Source organism: Lygodium microphyllum, chromosome 5 (assembly GCF_053477565.2).
Source record: "Lygodium microphyllum isolate KBCC chromosome 5, Lygodium_microphyllum_v1.1.10, whole genome shotgun sequence".
NCBI lineage: Eukaryota > Viridiplantae > Streptophyta > Polypodiopsida > Schizaeales > Lygodiaceae > Lygodium > Lygodium microphyllum.
In genome coordinates this window covers 44,854,998-44,882,160 of record NC_141139.1, presented here as the reverse complement: position 1 = coordinate 44,882,160, position 27,163 = coordinate 44,854,998, and the positions used below count along the sequence as shown (strand labels likewise).

Below are 27,163 nucleotides of genomic sequence, written 5' to 3'. Positions count from 1 at the left end.
TGCACAAACTGCAACCAAACACTTCCAAAATAAAGTGCAAAATGTACTCATGTGAGTACCAAGATTCCAACATGGGATAGAGTATGTTATCACAAAACTATCTCAAAGCAAATGCCTTGAAAACATGCCCAAACCATTCAGATTAGCAATACACTATTGTATCTCAAAATGTGAAACAAAAAAGTCAATGCCATCAATTTAATGCTATAAAAGCCCCAATTTTTTAAGTAGTTTTGTCTCAAGTAGCATGCTAGTGGATACAAGAGTTGTGGGATGACACAATTGGCAAAACTAGTGGCAATGTTGGGGTGGAGTGCAACGGGGTGATGATGTGGAGGAGCAAATAGAGTAGCATAATAAGTGGCATATTACCAAATGTGCGATTCAACTAACTATGGAGAAAAGAGACAATGAACAATAGACTAGAGTATTAGCTCAAGATTGCATGATACTATGAAAGTACAAAGTATAACTAAGGTCTAAGGCTGACCTAGCCACATATCCACACCCCCACTCTAGTGTGATTAATTTAGCTCTCAACTCTAGTGCCACTACATTTAAAAGTCCTAGATACACAAACTTTAACACTTTAGCATCTACATCACACAACTTACATTGGGCACTATCTAAAATTAAAAAATTCTAACACATGAGAATCACTATGAAGCAAGTAGAGTTGTTAAATGCCATGGATTCAAATTTTTTATGCTAGGATCACTACAATGTATTACTATGATATCACGGTTGTTCACAAAGAATTTCAAGCAATTCTCATAAAAAATAATGTATTTAACCAATTTTTTCATGATTGAAATTATGTTCTAAGGCAAAGTTTTATTGTTGGTTGGAGTCTATGCATCTAATGATGCCTTTGATCTATGTGAGTTATGGGATCATTTAAAAGAATGCTTGTTCCTTAGAAGACCAAGCCTACTAATGGGTGACTTCAATATATATGTTGGTCCTTCATAGTCTAGCTCTAAGAACTTAGTTATGAACGCACCAAAATGTTGTGCTTGGGATGTTTTTGCATTGGCAACTCTTAAACAATATCTTTAGCCTTGGCTAAGTTCAAGATTTACCTTTCATTAAGCTTAGTATACTACAACATGAAGTCACTTGGATCGTATTTATGTTACCCAAGATAATGCTTTCTTACCGGAGATTTTAGAGATGAGGGTGTTGCAACAATATGCTCTATCTAATCATTTTCCTTAAAAGTTTGACATGCTTAAACAACAAATTAATCTCTTTGTATAGTTTCTAGGTAATGCCTTGACAAAGGAACTGCAAGATACATTCCGTCAATTCCGCAAATAACTTGGTAGTTTACATGCATCCTTTGCTCAAGTGAACATAGTAAGATTGCAAAATGTTGATAGTCGAATGGTTACAAACTCCCAATCCATTGTTTTCTGAGGCAAGAACATTCCACAATGGTAGTATAAAAGAAACAGTTTCCATTACAAATACGGCACATGGAAAGGGCCAAGCGAGGGGCAAACCATTGTTCAACATTCTTGAAAGAAGACTTTGCATTTGAATAATCTTATTGATCTACCCTTCCACAGTAGCCAATTTCCACCAAGCCTTGCTTTTATGGAGTCTCCAAAAAGGATTGATCTTGATTACCAACCAATGATGGTCTCTACCCAAAATATGATAAAATCTAGTTCTAGACACAGCCAATTTGTAAGTCTCCAACCTTGCCAAGGATGATCCCAATCAAGGGTGGGAAAGGACTGCTAATCCTGCAATTACACTAAGATCATGTCCCACACATCATTGTACCTAGAAGGCGTTTGATAATCCCTCTAGCTATGCAGAAAGACATCAACATACTACAAGCTGACAAAGCCACGTCTCCAATAGAAACCAAGCCCAGACATGCCATCTAATTGATCTTGAAGCAATCATTTTATTTCCCTCCCCAAGAAAGTAACCAAGATCGCCAACCACTATCTGCAAGAAATTAGCATATAATCTATAGTTTGTAATATGTCAATTCATCTTCTAAAAAAATAACCTTCCATGGGCAAACTCCTTGATCTTCCAAGGGAAAAATGAACAGAGACTTGGGATTGATGATCAACACACATGGCTTGAAATAATGATGAACAAAGAGCAAACATGTGAGTCCCAATATCCAAAAGAACTCCACCACCTATGCTTTTTGGAGTACATGCATGGCTTCATGAAATCTAGAAAATGCCATCATGTACAAAATCCTTTTTCAATAGCATGAAGCAAATATGCTAGGTAATGTCACCTAAGCTACTCTTGGCCCAAGGCCAAAGAGGCAAATAATAGAAAGTATAAGATGCACGATAGTTTGTGCCACTTTGTGATGCACATGGAAAGGCCATGCTTGAGATGTTCAATAAAGAAACTTACCTTCTAGCTTTTGAGAAATCCATTGCAGCACTTGTTTAGGATGAACGTTGACACCCAAAGGTAACCCCAATACCAAGAATATTGCCCCACAGAACCAGTTCACTCTGCCACCCTGAGGCGTGTAAACCTAATTTATTACAACTGATAAGAGAATTTAGAAGCATTCATATGGAGGCCTGGCACTCAACTAAACAAGTACCAAACATCTAATGCCTTCTGGAGGTTATCCTGATTAGCTTTCAATATCATGGAAGTGTCATCAGCTAATGCCTGTCAACAAAATGCTGATTCAATGGGAGGGATACACCAACTGCTAAGTCTCAACTAGATTAAAATTTGCTGTTGGAGTCTGCAGAATATACTTTACAAAATCATCTCATATTCACATCAATTTGTGAACACTTTGAGTGAGATATTTTACTGATTGTGAACTTGCACAGTTGAGAGGGGGCATGGCCAAAAGCTTTAGTGTACTTAGTTTCAAGCAGCCTCTGGTTTAAGTGACAATCCTTTAAGGGCATCAGCAACTTCTTCTAATGATGGACTAGAGACTTCTGCATTCTTGGTCTGTTGCACAACACCTTGATTCAAAACAGCATCTTTCACACCTACCATAGGAACCACAGTGACATCTTGTTCTAGCTCTGCCAATTCTAATTCAAGGTCACCATTATCAAGTCCATCAACAGGAGAACCTGCACCAGAAAAGCAGAAAACAAATCTTTACTCCAGGAAAAAGCTGTTACCCTAGTGTACACAAAAGTCTTCCAACCACAGATTCATAATATCAAGTCTGAAATTCATGTGCCTTAGTACCTAGGCTGTCGGCAATCTCTTTATGCAATATTGTGGCCTCTTCAATTTCATTCAGGCTGACTTGAATGTCCTCCAAGGGTATCATGTAATCTTTAAGTGCATCTCTTCCAGCTTTCATGGCTTGAGAAACCTTGGTTCAATGACAAATTAAAACCCACCGAAACAACATCGAAATTTGTTAGATCTAGAAAATATAAACTGGAAACATGATTCCCGAGGGAACTATCTATAGAAATAATATTCACCTCATTAACAATTTCTGCTTGAGATATGGAAGACAGAAGTTCTTGCACCCTTTCCTGAAAAATGGTACACTTTGCCTTGTTTGCTGCTAAAACTCGCATAGATTGAGCATATCTTTTAGCAGTATTCTTGTCCTTGCATTGAAGAGCTTCAATAGCACATTGTTTGGACCTGCACAATCAAAAGGTAGCAAGTCACTTGGAGAATGAAGCTGCATGGTCAGCAAATGTGTTTACTTCCCAATGGCCCACCTGACATAAGCTCTCTCGAGAGTATTCATTTGTGCCTCCAGCTTTCCCACAGTGCTATAAATCGTCAACATGTAGCAATCAAGTTTTGTAACATTGGATACAGGAGCTTTAGTTGCTGAGACTTTCAAGCCCTACAGATAATGCAGTTAATATGAATGGACTATGTTGGCAGTGACTCCCTCCCTCCCTCCCTATAGGAATTAGAAATTAGTTGCCTTTTAGTTTTTACATGATACTCAAGACACAGACTTGTATATGGATGTCTAACAGGCCATGTGGCCTATAGTAGACACATCTCTCTCTCTCTCTCTTTTTGGAGGGTTTTTTTTTTTGCTTTTAGTTTTTACATGATACTCAAGACACAGACTTGTATATGGATGTCTAACAGGCCATGTGGCCTATAGTAGACACATCTCTCTCTCTCTCTCTTTTTGGAGGGTTTTTTTTTTTGGCGGGAGGGGGGAGGGGGGGGGGGGGGGGGGGGGGGTGGGGCGTGCACATGGTGGGTGCGTGTGTGAATGCATGCTTGTGTGCATGACGGTGAATGCAGTTGTCCGACATTACCGGGCTCACAAAATTGCAGACTTGATTTGATCTATACACAGTGAATGCAGTACTAAACGTGAATCCTGCTGAGAACAGTGAATGCATTTTCCAGAGATGATGGGGCATCCAAGAGTGTAGATTTGATCCTTATGTAAAATATTACACGGCGCAGCGAACAGAATCTGAGAAAGAGATAGAGAGTACACAACAGATAAGAGGAGAATCAGTAACTTCTTTAACTCCAAACAACTGATACAAAGATGGCTCTGTCCACCCGTGCGCTTCCACGTTGTGAAGCTTAGATGGCGATCTAGACAGAAGATAGGTGAAGAGTTTAAGGCTAGCTGGAACAACTCTGACTGGGTGAAAGATGAGTGAATGATGGCTGCGAAGGGGTTTAGCTTTTATAGCCCACGAAGGTCGTTAGGTCGGCCTGCTGACCGACCTACCATATGAGCCTCCACTAGTCGGCCAGGGAATATTCCCTTTACCATCAGGCCGGGGGCGCTGCCCCCGGACCCCCGCCAGGGAGGCCGCTGGCCCCCCTGGGACCCCCAAGCCAGGGGCCGCTTCCGCGGCCCCCGGACCCCACAATAGGGGCCCCTTTTAACTCCCTTACCACGCAACTCAATGCAATGTGCCTCGAGTTGCTACCAACTTAACCACTCCATCTAACCCAAAGATTAGACCCACAACAGTCACCTTTTTGCCATCCGGTCACATAGACCTCATCTGATATACAAGTCAGGACTCAACCAATATCCGGGCTCACATTTGGCTTCTCCTCATAATGGGGGCCTTACAACTTTGAGCACCATGGATCATTGGTAGCACCTAATGAGGGTGGGGCATTGATCATATCTAACACCTTATGCAGTGAACGCTGTGTGCTAAAAAAGAGAAACAGTGAATAGAAAACAAAGTAAATGCCAGAGGAACAGGCATCAATTCACTCCACAGCAATAGTAACAGGTGAACCAGAAAGTAAACAAAACCCAAACTTTAGTACACCCACTAAATACCCAAGATTACAAATTTGCATATACATGAAAATGCAGGGAGTTGGCTACTCCACAGATATGAAGAGGTGAGGGAAGACAATAAGTGCATTAAATGTGGTGATGAATGAGGAGATGCACAGACTTGTACAAGTAGAGATGCGCCTCATGAGAGAAGAAATAAAAACTGAAATTATGGGGAAATTAGGTTGAAAGCAAGATGACACGGACTGTGAGCTCCACATTCTCAACAGCCAGTCACTCAAGGCTCAACTATGATGTCCCTTCAGAAGGCAATGGATAGTCATTTTCAAAGATTGGAGTAGGAGGAGGAATATGGTAAGGAAAGGTTGTCAATGTGGAGGATGTAGCATAAAATCTGATGATGGAGGGAGAGGGAAATGATGGCAATGGCTCAAAAGGTGAGAGCTTGGTGATTCAGGCTAAGACATCATGAGTTAGTCTGATGTTGCTCTGGTACACCCAGCACTCACGCGAGTCAAGTGTCTTTGGACACCTAGCTCTAATATCATAAGAGGAAATGCTAGGTTTTACAAAACACGATGTGTAGGACAACTCATAAATGACAAGTGAATTCAAACAATAGGGTTGAAATAAGAAAAGTACATAAGAACTCAAAGAACAAATTGGTAGTATAGTGAATCAAGTACAACCAGTGAGCTCAATATAGTGGAAGGCTGTGCAACAGCCACTACCTCGGGAGGAGGCTGAGGGATGCAAAAGATTATGGCACACTCCAAACAAATCCCAAACATATCAGACCACCATCTTGTGATGCTGAAGGAGAAGGGTGATGTCTCCAAGGATGAGGGAATGCAGCAGATCTTCAGAGATATACAACTAAAATCAGTAACTGCAGTAACTTGACATGAGCAACCCACAAGCAGGAGGAGATACTAGACTGCCAAAGCAGATGTTGGCAGGCTATGGGAGAGGGCAGCTGCTGCTAATAATCGCCTGTCATTCAGTGACAATGCTGCTTGTGACTATGCAGAATGAAGAAGATAAGTGCTGATGGAGAATAACAACTTGCTGTTTGCTAAAACTACCTGCCATAGATGATGATGACAAGCTGGCTGAGGTGTCGGCAGCAGGCAGCGGCAACTGGTGACAGGATGGTGGAAGATTGCAAAAGGAAACTGTTGTAAAAGTTGCAGACCACAAGAGTAGCAAGGTGATAGAGTGACCAGGAGCAGGTTATGGAGTCACCAGCAGTAGCAGAGCGTGGAGAAGGTTTGGAGAACAACTCCTAGAAGTGGGCAGCAAAGGAGCTTGATTGAAAGTGAGGGTTAGGGTTAGGGATGGGTTAGAGGCTAGGGATGGAAAGGGTGGTCACACACTAACTTCCCTTATAGACCATGGGCTACCTTACAAGGTCACCTACATTGATGCAGGACATATAGGACACTACTATTTCAAGTAGACCTCTATTGGTTAGCAGTGGACAAACCCTTCACTATGGCTTGCAATTACATAAGGGATTTGGCACCTGCACCATCTAAATACCCAAAATGCCACTTCACTGGAGAAACATCTAGAATCTATAGTGGTACAGTTTATGATGGGCTTTCCACCCTCAATCCAAATTTATTTCTAGAGAAGTTCACATGGGGCTTAGCAAAGGTTTTACACGATACCAACAGCTTATGCATTCCCACCCACAAAACCTAACCAGAAGGACCACTTGTACCACTAGATTCCACAAAACAATTCATGTGCAGCTAGTTAGGATGCTTCCTAGTAGTGTCCCAGAGCATACACATTCAATTCTGGTTTATTGCACAAACACTTAGAAGGAACCAAGACTTTTCCCAATTGCAAACATAGCATCGATCAAAAGCAACTAGTATACTATGAGACAACCTTCAACCTCCACCTAAAGCAATTGCTGAAAATCTGCCGGGGGCCACCAAGGTGTAAAGAAATACTCGTCGACAAGTAACAAACGCAATCATACGACAAAGCATAGACTGATATAAAAACTCAGCAGGGTTAGAGTAACATAGAGATAATGAACATTGAAGATGAATGAATGAATGATGAACAAATGCAATGCTCAATGTAGCAAACACACTATGAAAGGTGAATACTAAACCTAAACTCCTCTAGAACCGGGGCAGAGAGTGTGTCGTACTCTATCAGATCTCGAATCATAGCAAGCGTGTTTGGCATACCAAGGAATGAAAGCTCATCCTGAATCTTCTCCATTCTATGGATGTAATCCCTCATCGTAGGGGAATCTGTGACAGAAAGCTCTCGTAGCTTCAACTCAAGAGATCATCGAGGCCCAAATGTTTGGATCCAAAATAGAGGTGCCCTCCTCCAAATCTCTACAATGGTGAGGATACGTCTAACATATACGAGCACAAAATGTGTGTAACTCAATAAGAGAAAAGAGAAGGCTTTGGCATTCAACAGATCCCATAAAGCTACCAAATCCACGGTCACATCATCATAAGGATCCACAGTAGGTTAAGATATAGGGACCATAACAAAATCCCAAAGGTCACAGTCGTTGAGGAGACACTCCATATAGCACGACCGTGGAGGGTGGTTCTTCCCATCCAACTTGTCGAATGCAGGTAAAGAGGGTAGGATGGGCACTTGCTCAAGAGATGCTATCAATGCCAATGGAGGACTAGAAACCCTAGAAGGATAAAGCAGGAAAGAGAGATGGGATGGTGGTCAATCTAAATCGTCCTGAACCACACAATCCCCCAAAGCATACATGTCAGCCATAGATGTCCTTCAATAAAGTACATGCAAAGAAAACAAAGAAGATGTTACAAGGATGTTCTCTACCTGTACAAGGTCCATTGATGCGCTGATAAAAAAAGGATAGATAGACAGCAGTGTAGACAGGGAGTATTCAAGGGGAGAGAGACACTGATGAGAACAGGTTTGCAACCCGTAAACGCAGCCAAAAACCAAGGGCTGGTAAGAGACTAGGAGCGCCTGGAAGTGCTATGCTTACAATAAACGCAAATCTGCCTTGCTTTAGGCCACCCAGCACTTAGAACAAGTCGCCCAGGTCACAAAAAACCACCCAAGATGAAACACAGCAAAGAGATGAGTCTGTCTACCTGAAAAGAGCCTGCAACTTGCAAAGGTGCCAGTTAGGAGAACTAATGACCTAGCTGCACAAAACACAGATTGGAGGGGGCCCCCCTGCAGTAAACACAGATCTGATCCTGCAAAATGATGCCGTCTCAGTGCAGATTGAAGCCGCCCGGGTGCAGGAATAACACAACCCATCCCGTCAGAAGCTGTTCGAGGCAAAAAAAACAAAAATCTCAGACAAAAAGCAACTGCAGGTTGGGCTCTCCTCAACACAACAGCAACAAATTAGTTTTTTGTGAGGAAAATAAAAATTTTCTCCCTCTACAGCATTTTCTCTCATTCTCTAGCCATTTCTTAACTACTCTCAAGCATTTTCCGACAGTTTGAGATGAAGAAATTTCAGTCCACCTTTGATGTAAACCCTAATTTACAATAGAAATTAGGGTTTTGATAGCTGCCTTGGGATGCATGCTCAAAATTAAGGGCCTAGGACTTGAATTTTAGCAACTGACATTGAAGAATTTCAAGGAAATTCGAGAGGCCAGATAGTCAATATCAAATTTGGGGCTAAATTTGTCTCAAAAGGAACAGAGTGAAGACCAATCCCCAGGCAAACCAAGGGGCAAATTGGTTTGAAGGCTTGCTAATCATGAATGACAGCAAGTAGCACTTGGATTAGTGGAGGAGAGATAGTTTCCTTGGGATGCATGCTCAAAATTAAGGGCCTAGGGTTTCAATTCAAGTAGCTGAAATCAAAGAATTTCGAGGAAATTCAAGAGGCCAGTTGACCAATATCAAATTTGAGGCTAAATTTGTCTTGCAAGAAGCAAGGTGAAGACCAAGTCATAAGCAAACCAAGGGGCAATTGGTTTGAAGGCTCATTGGTCATTAATGATAGCAAGCCACCTTGGATTAGTAGAGGAGATCACTCAATATCAATTATACTCCATCCATTTGCAATAAAAGATAAAGAAATATTGAAAGGGGCACTAGCTTTGGGACCAACATGTTGTCCATTGTCCAAGATTTAAAAGGTTAAGTGCGCATTTTAATTTATGTGAATTTATTACTTGATGTAATTATTGTTAAATCAAGTTCTTACCACCCTATCCAAGGAGAAAGGCCGGTTTCATGATCCATCTATGCTCTTGGGTCTTGGATTTCTCTCTTCTCCCACATTCTTCTCTAGTCTATAACAGATGCTCCTCCCCTCGATCCTTCCACACCAAATCAGCAAGGATTCTCATCTCCCTCTCCCAAGCATCACTTGAATCTTGCAATCAAGCTATCACTCTCTCCTCTCCTCCCCATCCCCTTCATCTTCAAGCATCAATCTATAAAGCCCAATGCCCATCCCACCCTCTCTCTCTCTCTCTCTCTCTCTCTCTCTCTCTCTCTCTCAAGCCTCTCATTCTTCCTCTTATTCTCTCAAGCCTCTTCCTCACTCTTCTCTTCCCTACTCGAACTTCCAAGCTTTAAGCCTCTATAGACACCATGACTCATGAGAAGTATGAGGCCTTCAATTTGCATGCCATCCATATGGAGAGAGACATGCAGAAATCCAACTCCCACCATTGGATGTGTAAGTATTGTGGGAAGCACTATACAAGTGGTGCGACTTGACTTCTCCAACATCTTTTCAAGATGGAGGGGCAACTTTACTTTGTCACGAGGATGTTTATGCTCAATTTATGCTTTGCTATGGTTGTTTGGTGAGAACAGTTAAGATATGCTAATGGTAAATGCATTCTATGAATTTCTACCAACAACATTGGATTCTTTATGAGTCGACTGTTTGGTATTAGCATGGTTCAACACCAGTTGCCAATGTTGTTTACACTATGGTGCCTTTTGGAAAATTCTAGTATAATATGTTTTGCTTTGGCACATTGCACTGCAATCAAGAACAATTCCAAGGATTTGAAGGGAAAGATTTATCATGAGGACGTGAACTTTTAATGCTTTGCTTAGCACTTGATTAAAAGTTAATCAAATGTGCAAAGGTGACTAACACATGTACGGTGCAAGTTAATTATTTCATCACGTCAAATGCATGATCCCAAGATATGGGTTGGTGCCAAAGGCACAAGTTGTAATAAGTTGAAACCAACCTTCCTCCTTGAAGAGGGTAGTAATTCCTGGATTAAGCATTTAATTACAACAATCAACAAATAAATATAAATTAAAAATGCACACTTTGCCACTTTAATCTTGGACATTGGATACCCTATTGGCCTCAAAATCGACGCCCCTTGCAATATTTCTTTATCTCATATTGCAAATGAAAGAAATACAGCTGAGATTCTCTAATCTATTGCTCTAATCCAAATGTCTCTTGTTGTCAAAACTAACTAGCAAGCCTTCAAACCAATTTGCCCTTTGGTTTGGTTGGGGACAAGTCTTTACCTTGCTCCTTGAAAAACAAATTCAGCCCCAAATCTGATATTGGCTAGTTGGCCTCTTGAATCTCCTTGAAATTCCTGAATTTCAACAACTAAAATTCAAGTTCTATGCCCTCAATTCTAAGCACGCATCCCAAGGCGAAGCTGCCAAAACCCCAATTTCTATTGTAAATTAGGGTTTACAACAAAGATTGACTGAAATCTCTTCCTCTAATGGCTCAAACTACTAGAAAAAATTTGGTAAGATAACTTGAGAGATGACTAGGGGATGAGAGAGGCTGCTATAGAGAGAGAAATTTCAAAGTTTCATCAAGAGAAATGCTGAAAAACTATTGTTTCCCTGCTCAAATAGCCAATGAAGCCGTCACCTATAGCATAGAACCACCAAAAAAAGTGTTGCCCCCTCCTTATGCTATCACCTACATCAAAAGGATCTTGGGCTACTATCACTTGTTCTTGGAGGGCTCCAAATTGATGTCACTTGCTATAGGACTGATCCATGGTGGTTGCAAATCACATTAGTTGTATCTCCTTGTTCTCTAATAGCCTTCTTCTCTCACAATGACTGAAATAGACTACACCATGCCCTAAAAACATTTATGGTTTTTCCCACTTACATGGGCAAGTTTTGCTAAGTGGCAACCTTTTAATCCCATTTCCAACATTATCCAACTAACTAAATTAATTTTCAAAATATTAATTCTAAAAATTAATTTAATAATTATTCTAGTACTCAAAAAACTAATTTCACCAACCAATAATTAAATTGTCTAGGCCAATTTGTCTTGTAAGTATCCCTGAGCAATTATTAACTCTTAGACCAGCATTAATTAATTAATGTATAGTCTCTAATATCACCACCAACATTAGTGGTCAATATATTGATCTAGGCCCAAATCTAACACAAGGTATCACCTAGTATTTGCCAGACATAACTTATGACAACTTTTGCCTTTGGCACCAACTAATATCTCGGGCTCCTAGGTTTCACACTATGAAATAATTAACTTGCACCTCACATGTGCAAGTCACATTAGCAGATTTGATTGGCTTTTAATCAAATGCTAAGCAAAGCAATAAAATTTAACAATAGATAATAGCCATAGAATGGCCAAAACAATCAGGCGATAGTAGTTGGAGGTTAGTGACAACCATTTTGGGCTCCAAGACTGAAGGCGACTGCAAGTTGCACTCTCCTGATTAAGGCAACATCAAATTGGAAGTGATTTTCGCAAAGAAAATAAAAGATTTCTCTCTCTATAACATTCTCTTTCATTCTCCAATTATTCCTCAGCTTCCCTCAACATTTTCCAACAACTTGAGTCATTGGAGAAAGAGATTTCAATCAATCTCTATTGTAAGCCCTAATTTACAACAGAAACTAGGGTTCTAATAGTTGCCTCAAGATATGTGCTCAAAATTGAAGGTCTAAGACTTGAATTCCAATAATTGAAATCGAAGAATTTCATGGAGATTCAACAAGCCAATCAACCAATTTCAATTTGGGGCTACATTTGTCTCGCAAGAAGTAAGATGAGGGCCAATTTCCGAAGCAAACCAAGGGGCAAATTGGTTTGAAAACTTGTTGGTCATTAATGATAGCAAGTAGCACTTGAATTAGCTAAGGAGATCAGTAAATCTCAATTGTACTCTATTTGCAATAGAAGATAAAGAAATACCGAAAGGGACGCTAATTTTGGGGCCAACAGGTCCATTGTCCAAGAATTAAGAGGTAAAGTGTGCATTTCAATTTATGTAAATTAATTACTTGATGTAATTACTATTAAATAGGGATATTACCACCCTATTCGAGGAGGAAGGCTAGATTCATGGTTCCATGCGAGAAAATCTCTAAAAGCATCAAGAAGGAGATTCTCACCAAGATGAGAGGGAGATCCACTACTAGATATTGATAAGGAAACCTTGAATATAGGTTTATCTTCGACTGATACCTCCATCATTGGCAATGCTGACTTCACATCACTATGTGTTGCTCTAGCAAAAGGCAAAGAGTAGAGGCTCATGCAACACTGGAGAGACAATCCTCTCTCTCCCAAGCCCCTAGTCATGTGCATGGGTCGGTTGCCTTTCTTAAAGAAAGGCATAATTGAGATTGCACGCACTGTGATTAAGTGCAATCTTGCGTTCAATGTCTTAAAGCAAGAGCAATGGAAGAAGACCATAAAAGCCATTGCAAACGTGGGTCCATGAGAAGGATGAACCGGTGTCACCTATAATGACATGAGGACCAAGAAGATTGATAGAGGAGGAGAGGATTGATAGAGCCCTCGATCCTATTCAGGTTGCATGGACAAAGTATGGTTGCTCCATTCTCCCCAATAGATAGAGTGATCGTTAGAAACGAGGCATTATCAACATATTCATTTCATGTCTACTTGGCGTATACTTTTTATGGGCCATAGATACTAGCAAGAGGGGAGGAAAACAACAAGCACGTTCATCTACTACTGGATTCGATTGAGGTATACATTGTTTTTTAAAAGTTGTTACTTTAATAACCTTTTTAAGTTTCACATTATAATTTATTAAATGATCATGATTCATGAAGCCTCTCTCTCTATCTCTCTTCCCTCCAAGCTTCTCTCTCTCTCTTGATTCTTGAATCTTTCAAGACTCAACTCTCTCTCTCATACACACACACACAGAGCAAAGTATTGTAGTTGTGGATGGGCCTCTCAAATGTCATGCAAGTCATTACTAACAATACATCCAATTGTTAGCCCATGGACTGCTTGCTTAAGACCGAGTTTCCTACAATTCTATGGACTCCATGTGTAAGTCATTGTTTAGACTTTCTCATGGAGGACATCGAGATACTCAAGTGAGTGAAGAGAATGGTCCATAAAGCTACATCAGTTGCCACCTTCTTCACAGTGAAGGTAAAGGTGCTTGCAATGTATCATGAGCATAGCATACTTGAGTTGAAAAAGTCTTCTTCAACTCGATTTACTTTCATGTGGTTGTTGTTAAAGTGCTTTTATGAGGTACGTTCCGCCGCCCTTTGCCAAATAGTGGTTTCAATCTATGAAATGAGTGGGATGAGCACGAGACAAAGGAGGCCAAAACCATGCAATGCTTGTGTCTCAATGAACAATTTTGGCAAAAGGTCGGTGCCATTGTGATTGCCATGACTCCCTTTTATAGAATAGTACATAAGAGTGTCCACCATGGACCTCGTTCACTTTTTCAGAGTGGTATTGGTTCACGTATAGGCTTACACAATGATTCCACATAGACATCATGCACACTTTCTAGAGATAGTAGAAAGGAGACAGACATGGATGCATAAGCTTATCTATGGTTTTGCAGCTTTGATATATCAAGCCTACAAGTCGCCAACAATCATGGATAATAGAGATCTCTATTCAGTTCCAGTAGGTAGCAACAGGGGCGTGGTCACTCGACACTCCGACATCAACAAGGGGTGGTTTGATAGCTTGGAAACATATGTGAAATGGGGCATCTCATGCCTCATGATGACATACCTTCCTTGCCTACACAACCATGGCCTAGGAACCATCATTTGACAATGATAGTAACCTCATCAGTGAGGATGAGTACAAGACAGTCTCACCATCGGATTTTGAGGACTCGTCTTCAAACCCTCTCAATGAGCACTCAAATGGTCCCAATGATGATGATAATGATGATAATGATACCTCACTCTCGGCCTCTCTCTTTTTGTATGATTCTATCTACTCCTACCTGTGATTGATCTATATATATTGTTGTACCACATGTTACATGCGATTGCCAAGGCCTAGCATATACTAATTTTGACTTGTAACCTCAAGTATTCATCTTATTTGGTAGTGGCATTGCTATTTTGATTTTAAACATGCGTTCTATCATTTGTTGTTTTAAAAAATAATAAAGTTTTTTTTCGTATCGTAGCTTATAAAATCTTAGGGTATTATTTAGTACCATATTTTGTCATATCATACAGTATCATATCTTTCATACTTGGCAACTATGAAATGGATGAAAAGGGTGGATTTTGAAATTGAGGTGAGTGGATGTAAATGCATTAAATTAATTTTCTGATTTTAAAGGTTGAAATTGAAATATGGAAGATGATGGAAATGAAGAAAAAGACGATGTACCAACTTCAATATGTCTTCGAAGTCATTGTCCATCTAAAAACCTGTTTCCGATAAGAAACTCTCCAATCAAAGACCTAGGTTTCTTCAATGAGTATCTAGCTCTAATACCATATGAAGAAATACTTGTCTACAAATAGCAAACACAATCGTACCACTAAGCACAGACTAATAAAAGAATTTGGTAGAATTAGGTTAATATAGAGATAATGAACATCGAAGATGAATAATGAATAAGTAGAATGCTCAATGCAACAAATACACTTGCAAGGTGAATATTGAACCTTGCACTCCATGCCTCTAGGATTTGGACAAAGAGCATTAGCTAAAGAGTGTCGTACTTTGACAGATCCCGAATCACAACAGACAACCTCTGAAAGTGTCTGGCAGCACCAAATGCAGATTAGGGAAATCTAGATCAGTGTCGGACAAAGTTGGACAGCTCAAACACAAGGCAGCTAGCTGAAAAAAGTGTTGGAAGATGCACGTGCCAGCAGCTGGTATGGAAACACAGCTTGCAGTGATGATGTTGCAAGCTGAACTGAAAACACAGATCAGATGATGAGTCAGCAGTAAAGGCAGCCAGATTTGAAGTGAGCCGCAATAGTAACAGGTGGAACAGCAGCAAACACAGCCTATCAGGTGAAGGAGAAGACTGATCAGCAGTTGTCAATAGGAGGGGAGTGTCTCGAAGCCAGTGCCAGAAGTGAACAGCAGCTTCAACTGACATATCCTCCATCGATGAGGTGTAGAGAGCTAAGATAGGCGTCTGCAATCTGCAAAACTGAGTTACGGCTGAGTGTTGGGCAGCATGTCTACTTATAGAATTGTGGATCCTCCCAATTAGGAATTGGTTTATGGAACACAAACACTCTCTAGGAACATGCACCATTCAATGAAACTTTTGGTAATAATTGAGTTGTGGGGCAGTAATAAAGATTTAATCAATTTATAATACATTTTTAGCTCAACATAAAGAAGAATATGGTCCCCGGTATGCCAAATGCCAAAAAGGAGGGCCCAAATCTTCTGAGCAAAAGGATACGAGATGAATCTCTAACGGGAAGAATCAACTATAGTGGTACAAAAGAAACAGTTCCCATTGGAAACACCCTTGTGGTGAAGAGCCAATGCAAGGGGAAGATCACCCATAAGCATTCTCCAATGAATATTTTACATTTGAATGGCATCTTGTTGATCCATCCCTCCAACACAATCAATTTCCACCAAGCTTTAGATTTGTGCAATCCCCAAAGCGCATTAGCTTGGTGGTCAACCATGAGCGATCTCTAATCATGAGATAATAAATCTGATTAGTCAAGAGGGTCCCGATCCTGCCAAGGACAATCAAAATCTAGGACAAGAAAGGACCAATCCTACAAAGTCAAGAGACCTTGCCCCAAAGATCACGGTAGCCACGAGGGAGAAATTGTGCCTATCCACAAGTTTGGAGACCCCCTAGATCCCAATAACTACAGGACCATCATGGCAAGCCACACACTAGTCAAAATACATGGAGCACTGATGAAGCCAGAGTTGAGTGCCTATGCAAAGAGAGGGAGATTGAGAGTAACACGACAAGCTAGATTTAGATAGGGGTTTTATACACTTGACCACATCTTCACTCTAAGAGGCTCATGATCAAACAAGTTAAAGCGAGAAAGAAGAGACTCTATTGTTGCTTTATGGATTTCTGAAAAGCTTTTGATACAGTCCCACAAGATAGACTAAAACATGCTTTTCAGCTGATTAGCATTCTTAAACAGCCCCAAAACACACTTAATTAATGAAAAACCCTAAAAAGGGGAGCGGTACGAGAGAGTTTCAATGGTCTCCCAAAAACCCTAATTCTTGGGACACTCTTCTACATCTATAAATAGACAAGCTGCCCCCATTCAGCCTCATCCTGTCTGTGCAGGTTTCACACTCTCCAATGCAGATTGCAGCCATCAATCTACCTCCACGTGGCTGTCCAGCCTTCGCGATTGCTGCCACCTCTCCCTCCAGCCTCGCAATGCCCTGGCGCCTTCTTCCAGCTGTTTCCCACTATTTGGTGCCATCTCCTAGGCTGCGTTTGGCCTCCAACTGCCATCGCTAGCATCTCCACCATTAGGCGACATCCTAAAGCTTGCGTCTGCACCTTCCTAGAGCCGCCTGGCATCATCTCTCCCTTCTACAGCTGTCACCTCTGTCTCTGGCAGTCCCTAGTGTCAGTGTTTTGCAGTTTTCTCTCTTCACACTCCGACTTGTGATTACACACTTGGGATCCGTCTCCGATGGACGTCACACTCCGACATTGCTTTGCCCTTGAGCACACTGTACACTCTTACATTCATTTACAGCATTCATTCACTTCAGAGTTGCGTTCTCTCTCTCCCTTTTTCTGTTTGTGTTTGAGTTTCTATGTTTGAGTTTTTGAGCTTTGCGTTTAGGGTTTTGAGTTTTGATCTCAATGACTACGTTTGTCTCTTTGTGTTTCTGTCGTGGTCGTACACTTTGTGTGTTCTCAATGCAAACCCTAGCAGTTTTCTTCACATGGTATCAGAGCCGATGCTCTTGTAAAGATTATCCTGTGGATATTGTGCAGAGCTAGTCTTTGTGCAAGGCACACAATACGACTCGTAACCGAATCACAATGTCCCAAACACCTTCTTCTGGAGTTCCTATGCTGTCATATCAGGCTTCTCCATCACTGGAGGCCTTGAGACAGCATTATGGACTCCGTGAGGAGGACGGCACTTCATTTTTACCTTCATCTTTTTTTTCTACTCCTATTCCAGATTTCACTAACATGACAAAGGAGGACTTTGAGGAGTACTATCGCAACAAGTATGGTGATGTTTACACCTCTCCTACAAGCTTTGCTACCACATTCGGATCGGTTGGTGAGGCTGGCCACCTCTCCGATGCAGCTCGAGATCGTACTCAGGGCATCAATCTCGATTTTGAGCTTCAAGAGTTTTCTATTAAGAAAGGGGATGATGTGAAGGCTGAATATAGGCTTTTACTTGCCGAGTTCACCACTACTGGCTCTCCAAAGTCAGATGACGATCAATAAGTTGCCCGAAAAGTACTTCAATTTCATTCAACACATCATCTCCCAACCTCAATTGCCAACCTTCTACAAGTTTGAGTGCTAGTTCTTGCGTTACGCGAGGCTGCATGATCAAATCCACAAGAAATCCTCATCACAACCTTATTCAGAGCAGAGGGGATTGATTGCCTCTTCTTCGGGAGGAAAAACCACCAGTGGCATAAACTCACAAGATGCGAAGGCAAGCCAATCAAAGGGTGACTCCTCTTTCTCAGATGGAACCAAAGAATCTAGACCTATTTGGAAACAACCCCCCTAAGAAAAACCGGTTTCGCACACTGCCAAAGAGCAGGCCATGTGGACAAGGAGTGTCACTCCAAGGCCCAAGGTCTTCCACCTAAAAAGCCTCAGTAAACTGCTCCGACTACACAGTCTAGTGGGGCTATGCCTTCCGCTCTTGCTTCATTTGCTCCTTCAACACCCATTGTTGCTGCTAGACATGTGGCTCGAGTACAGCCTTAGCAACCCATCTCTTTCACTACCCCTGAGGGACTGGCTGATTGGTCTGCAGGTTCCAATCTCGTTGCACTTCATGTATCCATCTCACCTTCCTCTCCACCTCGTCAAGCATTCCCTTGGCAAAGCCCTGCTACTGGACGTACGCTATGGTAGCCACCTTCTTAGACTAGCATGTCTCTAGGTCCTTTCCAATACTCTAGGTCAGTCTAGCATTCATTTTTCGCACTCTTAGAGTCAGGCCCATAGGACTCATTGTCCTTAGCTTTTCCATTCTTTTGTCTTCCACTACATTTACTCGCACACATACACATTCATTGCATTTATTTTGAGTTAGATTTTCTTTCTATTATGTTTTTCTTTGGAGCATTTCACCACTGACCTTTGTGTTTACAGATTCTCATCTCTTTTGCAAGGTTTTGTCTTTTAGTGTAGGGCTAACTTGCAAATTTCTTTGGTCCTACCTGGGCTAGAGACGTGGGGATGCGCACCATTCCTTTCACAGTTACATCATCCTAGGAGTACTTGCTCTTCTTCCAGCATGGCGGTTTCCCCTCCCGAGGCGGATCATGCAATATCTCTCTCGATGCTATCATGGTGGTGACTTCTACCTTGCTCTTCCAACGAGGTGCTTCATCTACTTCATCTTCTTTCATTCCTTATGGTTTTCAGCACCATACGAAGACCGACATCAGGCTCCTCTTCCTTCTTCGGCATCTACATCCAGGTTGAGAGGGGATTCCTACCCTTCTTGATATTCTACAAGCTTCAGCACTTTGTCTTCGACATCAGTTTATTCCCCCTATTGTACCTTACCCTTTGCATTGCATGATTTCATCATCCTTGTACTAGGGCACTTGGGCAAGTGAACAATTTTCCCATGAGGGACACTCCAAGTGGCACCTGCTACATGAGCATTCTTCAGCATGTAGCATACTTTGCATCTCATTGTGCGGAGCACCACTTGAGCAGATCCTAAGCTGTTTCCACCGACAGTTATTGTTACCATACCACCATCCTCCTTCATCACATGGATACCTCATCACCTGTTTTTCCTCGTTCTCGATACCTTTGAGGTGATGGGTAAGCTTGTACTGTTTTGTGATGTGTTGGGTGTACCCTCCCTACTCCTGTCTTCTAGGTCACTATTAGTCAATCGGCCGCCTTCCATAAAATTTACCTCACTTATTCAAATAATAATAATAATAATAATAATCATTGTGGTTTCATCCACCTTTGTAGAGCTCGGTAGGCCACTGGACAGTCGACGTGCACCCTTTGTCCGATGCCCTATCCTCTTTGGGGTGACTACTTGGATTCCCTTAGTAAGACAACCATCGTCTCTGTAGTCTTGGTAGGCCACTGGGCAGTCGACGTACACCCTTTGTCCAATGCCCTGGCTGCTTTGGGGTGGGATGCCTTGGGGTAAGTAAACATCACAATGACTGGCCTAACCTTTCGGCTCAGTTTTAGGCCTGAGAGGGGCTGTTGAGCTAAAACACGCTTTTCAACTGATTAGCATTCTTAAACAGCCCCCCAAAACATTTAATTAATGAAAAACCCTAAAAAGGGGAGCGGTTTGAGAGAGTTTCAGTGGTCTCCCAAAAACCCTAATTTTTGGGGCACCCTTCTACATCTTTAAATAGACAGAGTGCCCCTATTCAGCCTCATCTTGTCTGTGCAGGTTTCACACTCTCCAGTGCAGATTGCAGACATCAGTCTACCTCCACGTGGCTGTCCAGCCTTTGCAACTGCTGCCACCTCTCCCTCCAGCCTCGCAATGCCCCGGCGCCTTCTTCCAGCTGTCATCCACTGTCTGGCGCCATCTCCCAGGCTGTGTTTGGCCTCCAACTTCCATCACCAACATCTCCACCCTCAAACGACATCCTACAACTTGCGTTTGCACATTTTTGGAGCCGCCTAGTATCATCTCTCCCTTCTGCAGCTATCGCCTCTATCTCTAGCAGCCCCTGGTGTCAACGTTTGTAGTTTCCTCTCTCTTCACACTACGACTGGTGATTACAGACTTGGGATCCGTCTCCGGTGGATGTCACACTCTGACATTGCTCTGCCCTTGAGCACACTGTACACTCTTACATTCATTTACAGCATTCATTCACTTCAGAGTTGTGTTCTCTCTCTCCCTTCTTCTATTTGTGTTTAAGTTTTTGAGTTTTGCGTTTAGGGTTTGAGTTTTGCTCTCGGTGTCTACGTCTGTCTCTTTGTGTTTCTGTCATTGTCGTACACTCTGTGTGTTCTCAGTGCAAACACTAGTAGTTTTCTTCACAATAAGTGGGGTGATAGGTTGAGTGAGATGTCCAAGAGGACTTTTGAACATAGTCTCTAGCACCATCATAGTGAAGTAGGGATGTCCTCTCTCCCCTACACTCTTTGAATTCTACATCGATAAGATAGAATGACACAATATGTGAGAGATGGGGTGGACATAGCAAGTACACTAGTCTCTATTATGCTTTATGTTGACAATGTTGTTTTTATCTCTGAGTCAAAAGAGGGTCTACAACGACATCTCCATGCCCTTCATGACTTCTAAACAACATATATTGATAGTTAAATCTTGGGAAAACCAAGATCTTAATCTTTCACACATCAGCCCTAATAAGGAGATTAGTCTTCACTCTATGAGTAGGACAAGTGGAGGTGGTCATATGTCTACACAAGAGTCACATTCACTACATCCGTTGGAAGATTCACCATGCCATAGCCACCTAAAGATTGATTTACATGAGGATATGCAACATTGACCATGCTAAAGAGCCCACGCCATCAAGTGCACTTCCATGAGCCCCATATACGAAGGTGGCTATTTGACACATTAGTCAAACAAACCATATGTAGGATGCACCTATTTGGACCCATGGCATGGTTACATATTTATGGGCATAGATTTAGAGATCACAAATCATCATGCTCTCGCAAATGATTCACAACAAACCATCAATGCTACATGACATCATCAAAGCCCATTTACTTCAACCCCCATTATAGTGGAAGCCATTTTTCACACCATCAGCTTCATACATAAAGTACATGACTTGCACCCAAATGAACTACCCAAGAGGCCTCTAGACAGCTAGCTCAAGCAGGACACAAGACCTCATGGTATGAAAAAGTCGAGCAATGGCTCATAGGATATGGGATCGACATGGATTACCTCCCCCTCCTTTAATATGATCCCAATTTCCCCTCAATACACCTCTCTCACACTAAGAGGAACTTGATCATGCGACAAGACCTCTACTAGTTGTATCCTTCCCCTGCAGATGCTGTACTACAGGGATCACTTTATGAAGACTATAGCAAATCGTTTCACCTGAGAGACATGGATACTTAGATAAGTACATGCTACATGAGATGCAAGTAGCCATTGATTAGCTCAACAGCCAAGAGAATATGTAGACTATGCCAAGAGGTGGAGAATGAGGAGCACTACATCTACAAATGTAGGGTCTGGGCTAGATACCCCACACTATTCAAAGGAGAGACCTCCCTCAAACCAGTCAATAAAGTCACCAAACCAGCGCTGCTTGGGCCAGTTCCTAGTTGAGATTCAAAGGCTCCACACATCATTACTACAAGCAGGCACTCTCCACAAAGGGGACAGTAGTCGCAACTTACCAACTTTCTTTCAAACAGTGACTACGCATATCACATGTACACAAGGAGTGGCAATCCAAAGAGCCAAGGAGTTCAAAGTAGTAACCTGACCACAGGTATAGGGGTACCGGACACAAAGACTACGCCAGAGAGATGAAAGAGATCCACCCAGCGATAGGAGCAATACTTGACAGAGCTGAGGGATCAGTCCAAATGCTATCCCCACACTATCTCATCAAGGATGTATGGCATACTTTACCCACTGATCCTAACAGGGTGGAGCTAGTTGCCAATGTATCATCACCCTGCCACACCACTAGCTAGGTATTGCTCCATATATCCCCCCATCATTGTCTTATCGTATCTCTATATGGGCACTGTATTGTACGTCACATCATTTTAGCTTCTTTTCACAGTGGACCACTGATTACCATTTAACACGTCATACTTTGATGTCTAATGATGACTATCATTACACATGGTTTTGTCTTATAGGCCATTTTCGGCCTCAACATACCTTAATCTCTCTCTCTCTCTCAACTATTGCATGTTATGATAGAATCCGTTGTAGAATAGGCCAGAGCCAGCATATAAAACCCACGTTTATCCTAGGTCGCCTCACCATTCTAATGTCTCTAGCGATTCTTATATAAATCACTACCTATCCATGTAAAACAACCATATTATTCTTATAATGAAAATTACTCAAAGGAGTAACACTCACGTCCTTGCAATGTATGATCTGAATTCCCCACCAGACTTCAAATAAACCTTTACCGTGCTAAAATGATGTTAAACCTGGGCATTGACCCTTCAAACAAGTTAAATCAGATGTTCCAAAAGCCCAACCAAGGGAATACATAAAAAGGGCAGAATGCTTCTCTTCCAAAATGCCTCATGGGACCCTACCAAATATCCAATCCTTGGTCTTGAGGGGTTCATGCCCAAAACTCATTTTCATCTTCCTCAGAGCTAATCCCCATTGCAAAGTGTGTCCCCCATCATCACTTGCATACAAAATGTTACCTGAAAAAGAAATTCTGGAAGTTCAAGTTCTTCAATGTGGTCTTGCACCCATCATAATATGGTATTCTACAATTTTGGTCTGCATTTAAATCTGAGTTGAGTGTATACAATCAAAATTAGAATAAAATGCAGTGCTAAATGGGGCAGAAACAGTCTCTGTGGTGAAACCAAGGCTACTTATACACTCGTGGGATTTTAGGGGAATGTTTTTCTTGTGGAGAGAGAGAGAGAGAGAGAGAGAGAGAGAGAGAGAGAGCGAGAGAGACCTCAACAGCAATATTTCCATCTGTGGTAAACACAAGTCCCCTTTTAGACTTGACAAGTTCATTTTGTAATATTTTTGCCTCCTCTTCACTTCCACAAATTTTGATAAAATGTGCCACAGTGGTCACGGAACATGATGTCCATGCATTTTCACAGATGCTTTTGGTTACCTCTGCAAGTCGCTCCTGCATAAACATGAAACAGGCTTGAACAGTGTGTATAAGATCAATTATATAACAGAATTCAAAATGGGACTTTCCACAGAATACACAATGAGCTGTAACTCCAGTAAAATATACTGTATTCACTAGCTTTCACAAAGAAGACTGGAAAGCAGCATGATGATCTTCTACAAATATCAGAAACAGACCTAGTAAAGATCTAAAGCAATCTGACACTGAATTGTTTTATAGCATCCTCATGCTTGACCCTGCTTGATATTTGGTGATGCATCCTGTCAATGGTTGAATAATTCTTGCCAACCCTTTCCTTGCCTTGGTTGAGTAAAAGATGCAGAATCTCTAACCAACCATGATAGTTGTCATACATCAAAGAGATCAATACCTGAATCTAATGTTAACATGCATGTGCCATAAACAAGCACAAGATTAACCCAGGAAAACCCATCATCAAAATTTCTCCTATGCAAAGCTGGAAGGAATTTCCATCCATAGCAAGATCCTACAATATAATTCTCAGGGATCAAGTAAGAGAATACAGCAAGATTTCAAGTATGGGTGAACCATGGAGATTTTATAGCACATTTCTATTCTGCAATATACAGAGGAATTGTCTGGAATATATAATGAAGCAATCTAATAATCAGCAGGCCTACATGCAACTCTATTCTTTATTTCTCTTATGAAGCTAGTAGCCCTAACCATGTGTTAGTCCTGGTTGGCAAGCGCACAGAGCCCCTTAACTAGGAATAACTGGGATGACTGTAAGAAGATCAACCTTTTCTAGTACTCTGCAAAGATAAATCCTTTAGTTTAATATCACACAAAGCTCCTTTAACTTTCTTACAGGCTTGACAATTTCTGTGCATGTGCAATGCAGTTACCTGTTTCAGATTGAGAAAGACAGCTGAAGGTAACGTGAGTTCTATGCACCTGGCTTCCCTGCTCTACTGACTTCAAAAGTTGCACTTTCACAAGCTTACAATTTGGTATGCATTGATGCATGAAATCCATTTGTGTTAGCACGAACAAAAAGAAGAAAAAATAAACTAGAGAGGTAAACCTTTGAATTGTACATGCAATAAGCCTGTCACTATGAGCCTTCCGCTTATGCTCTCAGAATTGTCAGAAGCGCTACCAAACACTCCATTTCTAACATGAGACCAAAGCCAGCTGAATCTTGTAGTTCTTTCTTCTTGTTTGCCCAATTTCTGAAGGTCCCCACATCGATACATTTCCATCTGCAATTAATGAAAGTTCACAAGCCTCTTGATCAGCTGTGACACTTTTTTAAAATAAAATCTTGAACACTTACATAATAAAATTTAAAATAAATGCAACAAGCAAGAGCAGCATGGTAAAATCTGATGTACCACCATGCAAACTAAAAAGGAAATGTAATATCCAGAATCCATATCTGACCTTCTACCTTCAGCAAAACAAACCATTGGTTTAAACACGGTCATATGTGATCTTAAAACCTTGCAAAGACATAGCTCATAAATCTAAGAGCCTGAAAACATGCCAAAGCCTTGTCTAAAGAGTCAAGACTGATAGCTCTTTAATGCAGCATCATAGGCAGGATAACACAAAGCTAAGAGCTGTATCACATTCAGGTGTCTAAAGGATCTACAGACACCCTTGCATTGAGGCCAAAAAGAACTTATTATGTAAGAAGCATGAATCATCATACTATACAGAGAAGCACTTGGAGTCACACAGCTACATCAATAAACATGTTCCTGAAAACCCCAAAGTGTTCAGCATCTGACTGTTTAGTACCCCTAAAAGGTTTAAATATTCAAAAGTACCTACTATTGTTCCCTTAGTGGGCTCCCAGCTATCTATGTGTTCCGAAGAATGAACAATGACCTTATGGAACACTCTTGCATGGGTTTGAAGCAAAGTGAAAGTTTTTATTGAGTTATGTCTTTCCTTTCCACTTCTAGGGAGTTTGACGGAGGGCAAAATGTACACAATATGATCTATGTCACTGACCAAAAGTTGCATGCTTTTAATTTTTAAGTGTACAAAAGAAGGGAGAAGTCCAAAATACCCCTACTATTTGACCAAATTCCCAAAGTACCCCTCAAATTTCAAAACTTCCAATTATACCCCTCATATTTGGTGAAAACTCCTGGTATAACCAAAATGCATCCTGGTATAACCAAAACTCCTGGTTTAATACATCATGATTTACAAGTTTTTACAAGGATAATTTATTCCATAAATATGGGATGATAGACTGACGAATTTCCATGGCATTATATACAAACTGGATACAAAAGCTTATGCTTTATGGAGACAAATGTCATCTGAGATCATTCAATTTTGAGTATTGTTTAAGACAATCAAAGTTACATCCTCAATCTAGAAAAGAGGAGACCAGACAAGTTTTAGATTCATTTGTAAAAAGAAAAATACAAGGGTATTTTCGTGAATTCTGAAATTCGAGGGGTATTTTAATTTCCACAAACAATGGGGCATTTTGATAAATTTCCCCAGAAAAAAGAATATGCAGCTCATCAGCCTTTGGTTGTCAAGAAAGAAGAAAGATATTCAGGAAATGTTATTCCAGTCCAAAATACAGGAACAGTGGGTTATTGGGACCCAATGCAATGTTCTCTCTCCCAAAACAATGCATACAGCTATCCCAAGAGGTCATTCTAAAGGGAAATCTGTAATCCATGCAGTGTTCTTTCCTCTGGCAGCTCCCTTTGTTTTCAGTTTGAAGGTTGCATCAAGTGAAGTGCTTCTACATGCCAAAGCCAAATATCCATCTCAGGCAACATTCCAGATTACCTACAAGATCCATAGCCACAAGTGAGACAACATCAAGCTGCTTACATCTCATCCCCTAGCTACCTGAGTTGCTTTGCATCTATCCCAGGGTACCATTTCCAGTGCATCTGTCGGACAGGCTCTTAACATATACAGCCAATACAAGTGTCATATATTTTTACTGAATGGCTCAAATCTCATCCCCTGATTATGTTGATGCAGAGGAAATATCTAATAGCAGATGGATTTTGGAGAGCAGTTCAGGTTTCATTTGAGCTCCCCAACCCTGCTTCCACTGATGTTAATAGCTGTGATGACTTTCACAGCCACTCTCTCAACACATTCAGTTGTCCATAATGTAGACAAGCATGTGGATAATGCTGGAGTTGATAAGAGTCAATGTTGATCATAACTTTTGCACCAACAACTCATGACATTGATACTCATAGGACACCACATAATTTTGTAGACCTCCTAGAGCCGTTTATATCTATCTTTAACAACACATCTTCTGGTGTCCCTACAGCCTAGACCTCCCTCATATACATGCTCATTGATCCTGATATAGTTTATCACACAATTCTCTAAACAACAACATGGACTCAACTATTTACACACACACAAAAACCAGGCCATAGTTTTTTCATACATCAATCAAATGACAAACGCAAACCAGTAGAAATTATGATTCATGTATGGTTTGAATCATTGGGCTGAATCACACAGTATGAAAGCATGATTCGAGTATGGTTCAGACCCTTGAGCTGAATCACATGCGACCCCAATTATTTTGACATATTTAATCAATTTTTTGTGAAAGTACAAACATTGAAAGTTGAGCACTGAATTAATAAGCATCTCCAAAACAACTATCAAACTCCACGTGCCAAACA

At 41.2% G+C, this 27,163-nt stretch overlaps 1 protein-coding gene across 4 annotated transcripts in view; it reads right to left on the bottom strand.

The window, feature by feature from the left end:
* Nucleotides 1-1,907: 1,907 nt before the first annotated feature.
* The window catches only part of LOC148035751 (SNF7 family protein), a 59,883-nt gene continuing 34,627 nt past the window's right edge, over nucleotides 1,908-27,163 (bottom strand). For 2 of the 4 annotated variants that reach the window (XM_087677764.1, XM_087677765.1), the window contains exons 4-9: nucleotides 24,566-24,730; nucleotides 23,313-23,495; nucleotides 3,705-3,835; nucleotides 3,456-3,624; nucleotides 3,211-3,340; nucleotides 1,910-3,089 (exon numbers count right to left, since the gene is read on the bottom strand). In XM_087677764.1, coding sequence (XP_087533890.1) covers nucleotides 2,875-3,089; nucleotides 3,211-3,340; nucleotides 3,456-3,624; nucleotides 3,705-3,835; nucleotides 23,313-23,495; nucleotides 24,566-24,730 — 993 coding nt within the window. In that variant the 3' untranslated portion in view covers nucleotides 1,910-2,874. Of the gene's footprint in view, nucleotides 3,090-3,210; nucleotides 3,341-3,455; nucleotides 3,625-3,704; nucleotides 3,836-23,312; nucleotides 23,496-24,565; nucleotides 24,731-27,163 lie in introns of all 4 variants that reach the window. The other 2 variants (XM_087677763.1, XM_087677762.1) reach the window with 2 other exon arrangements.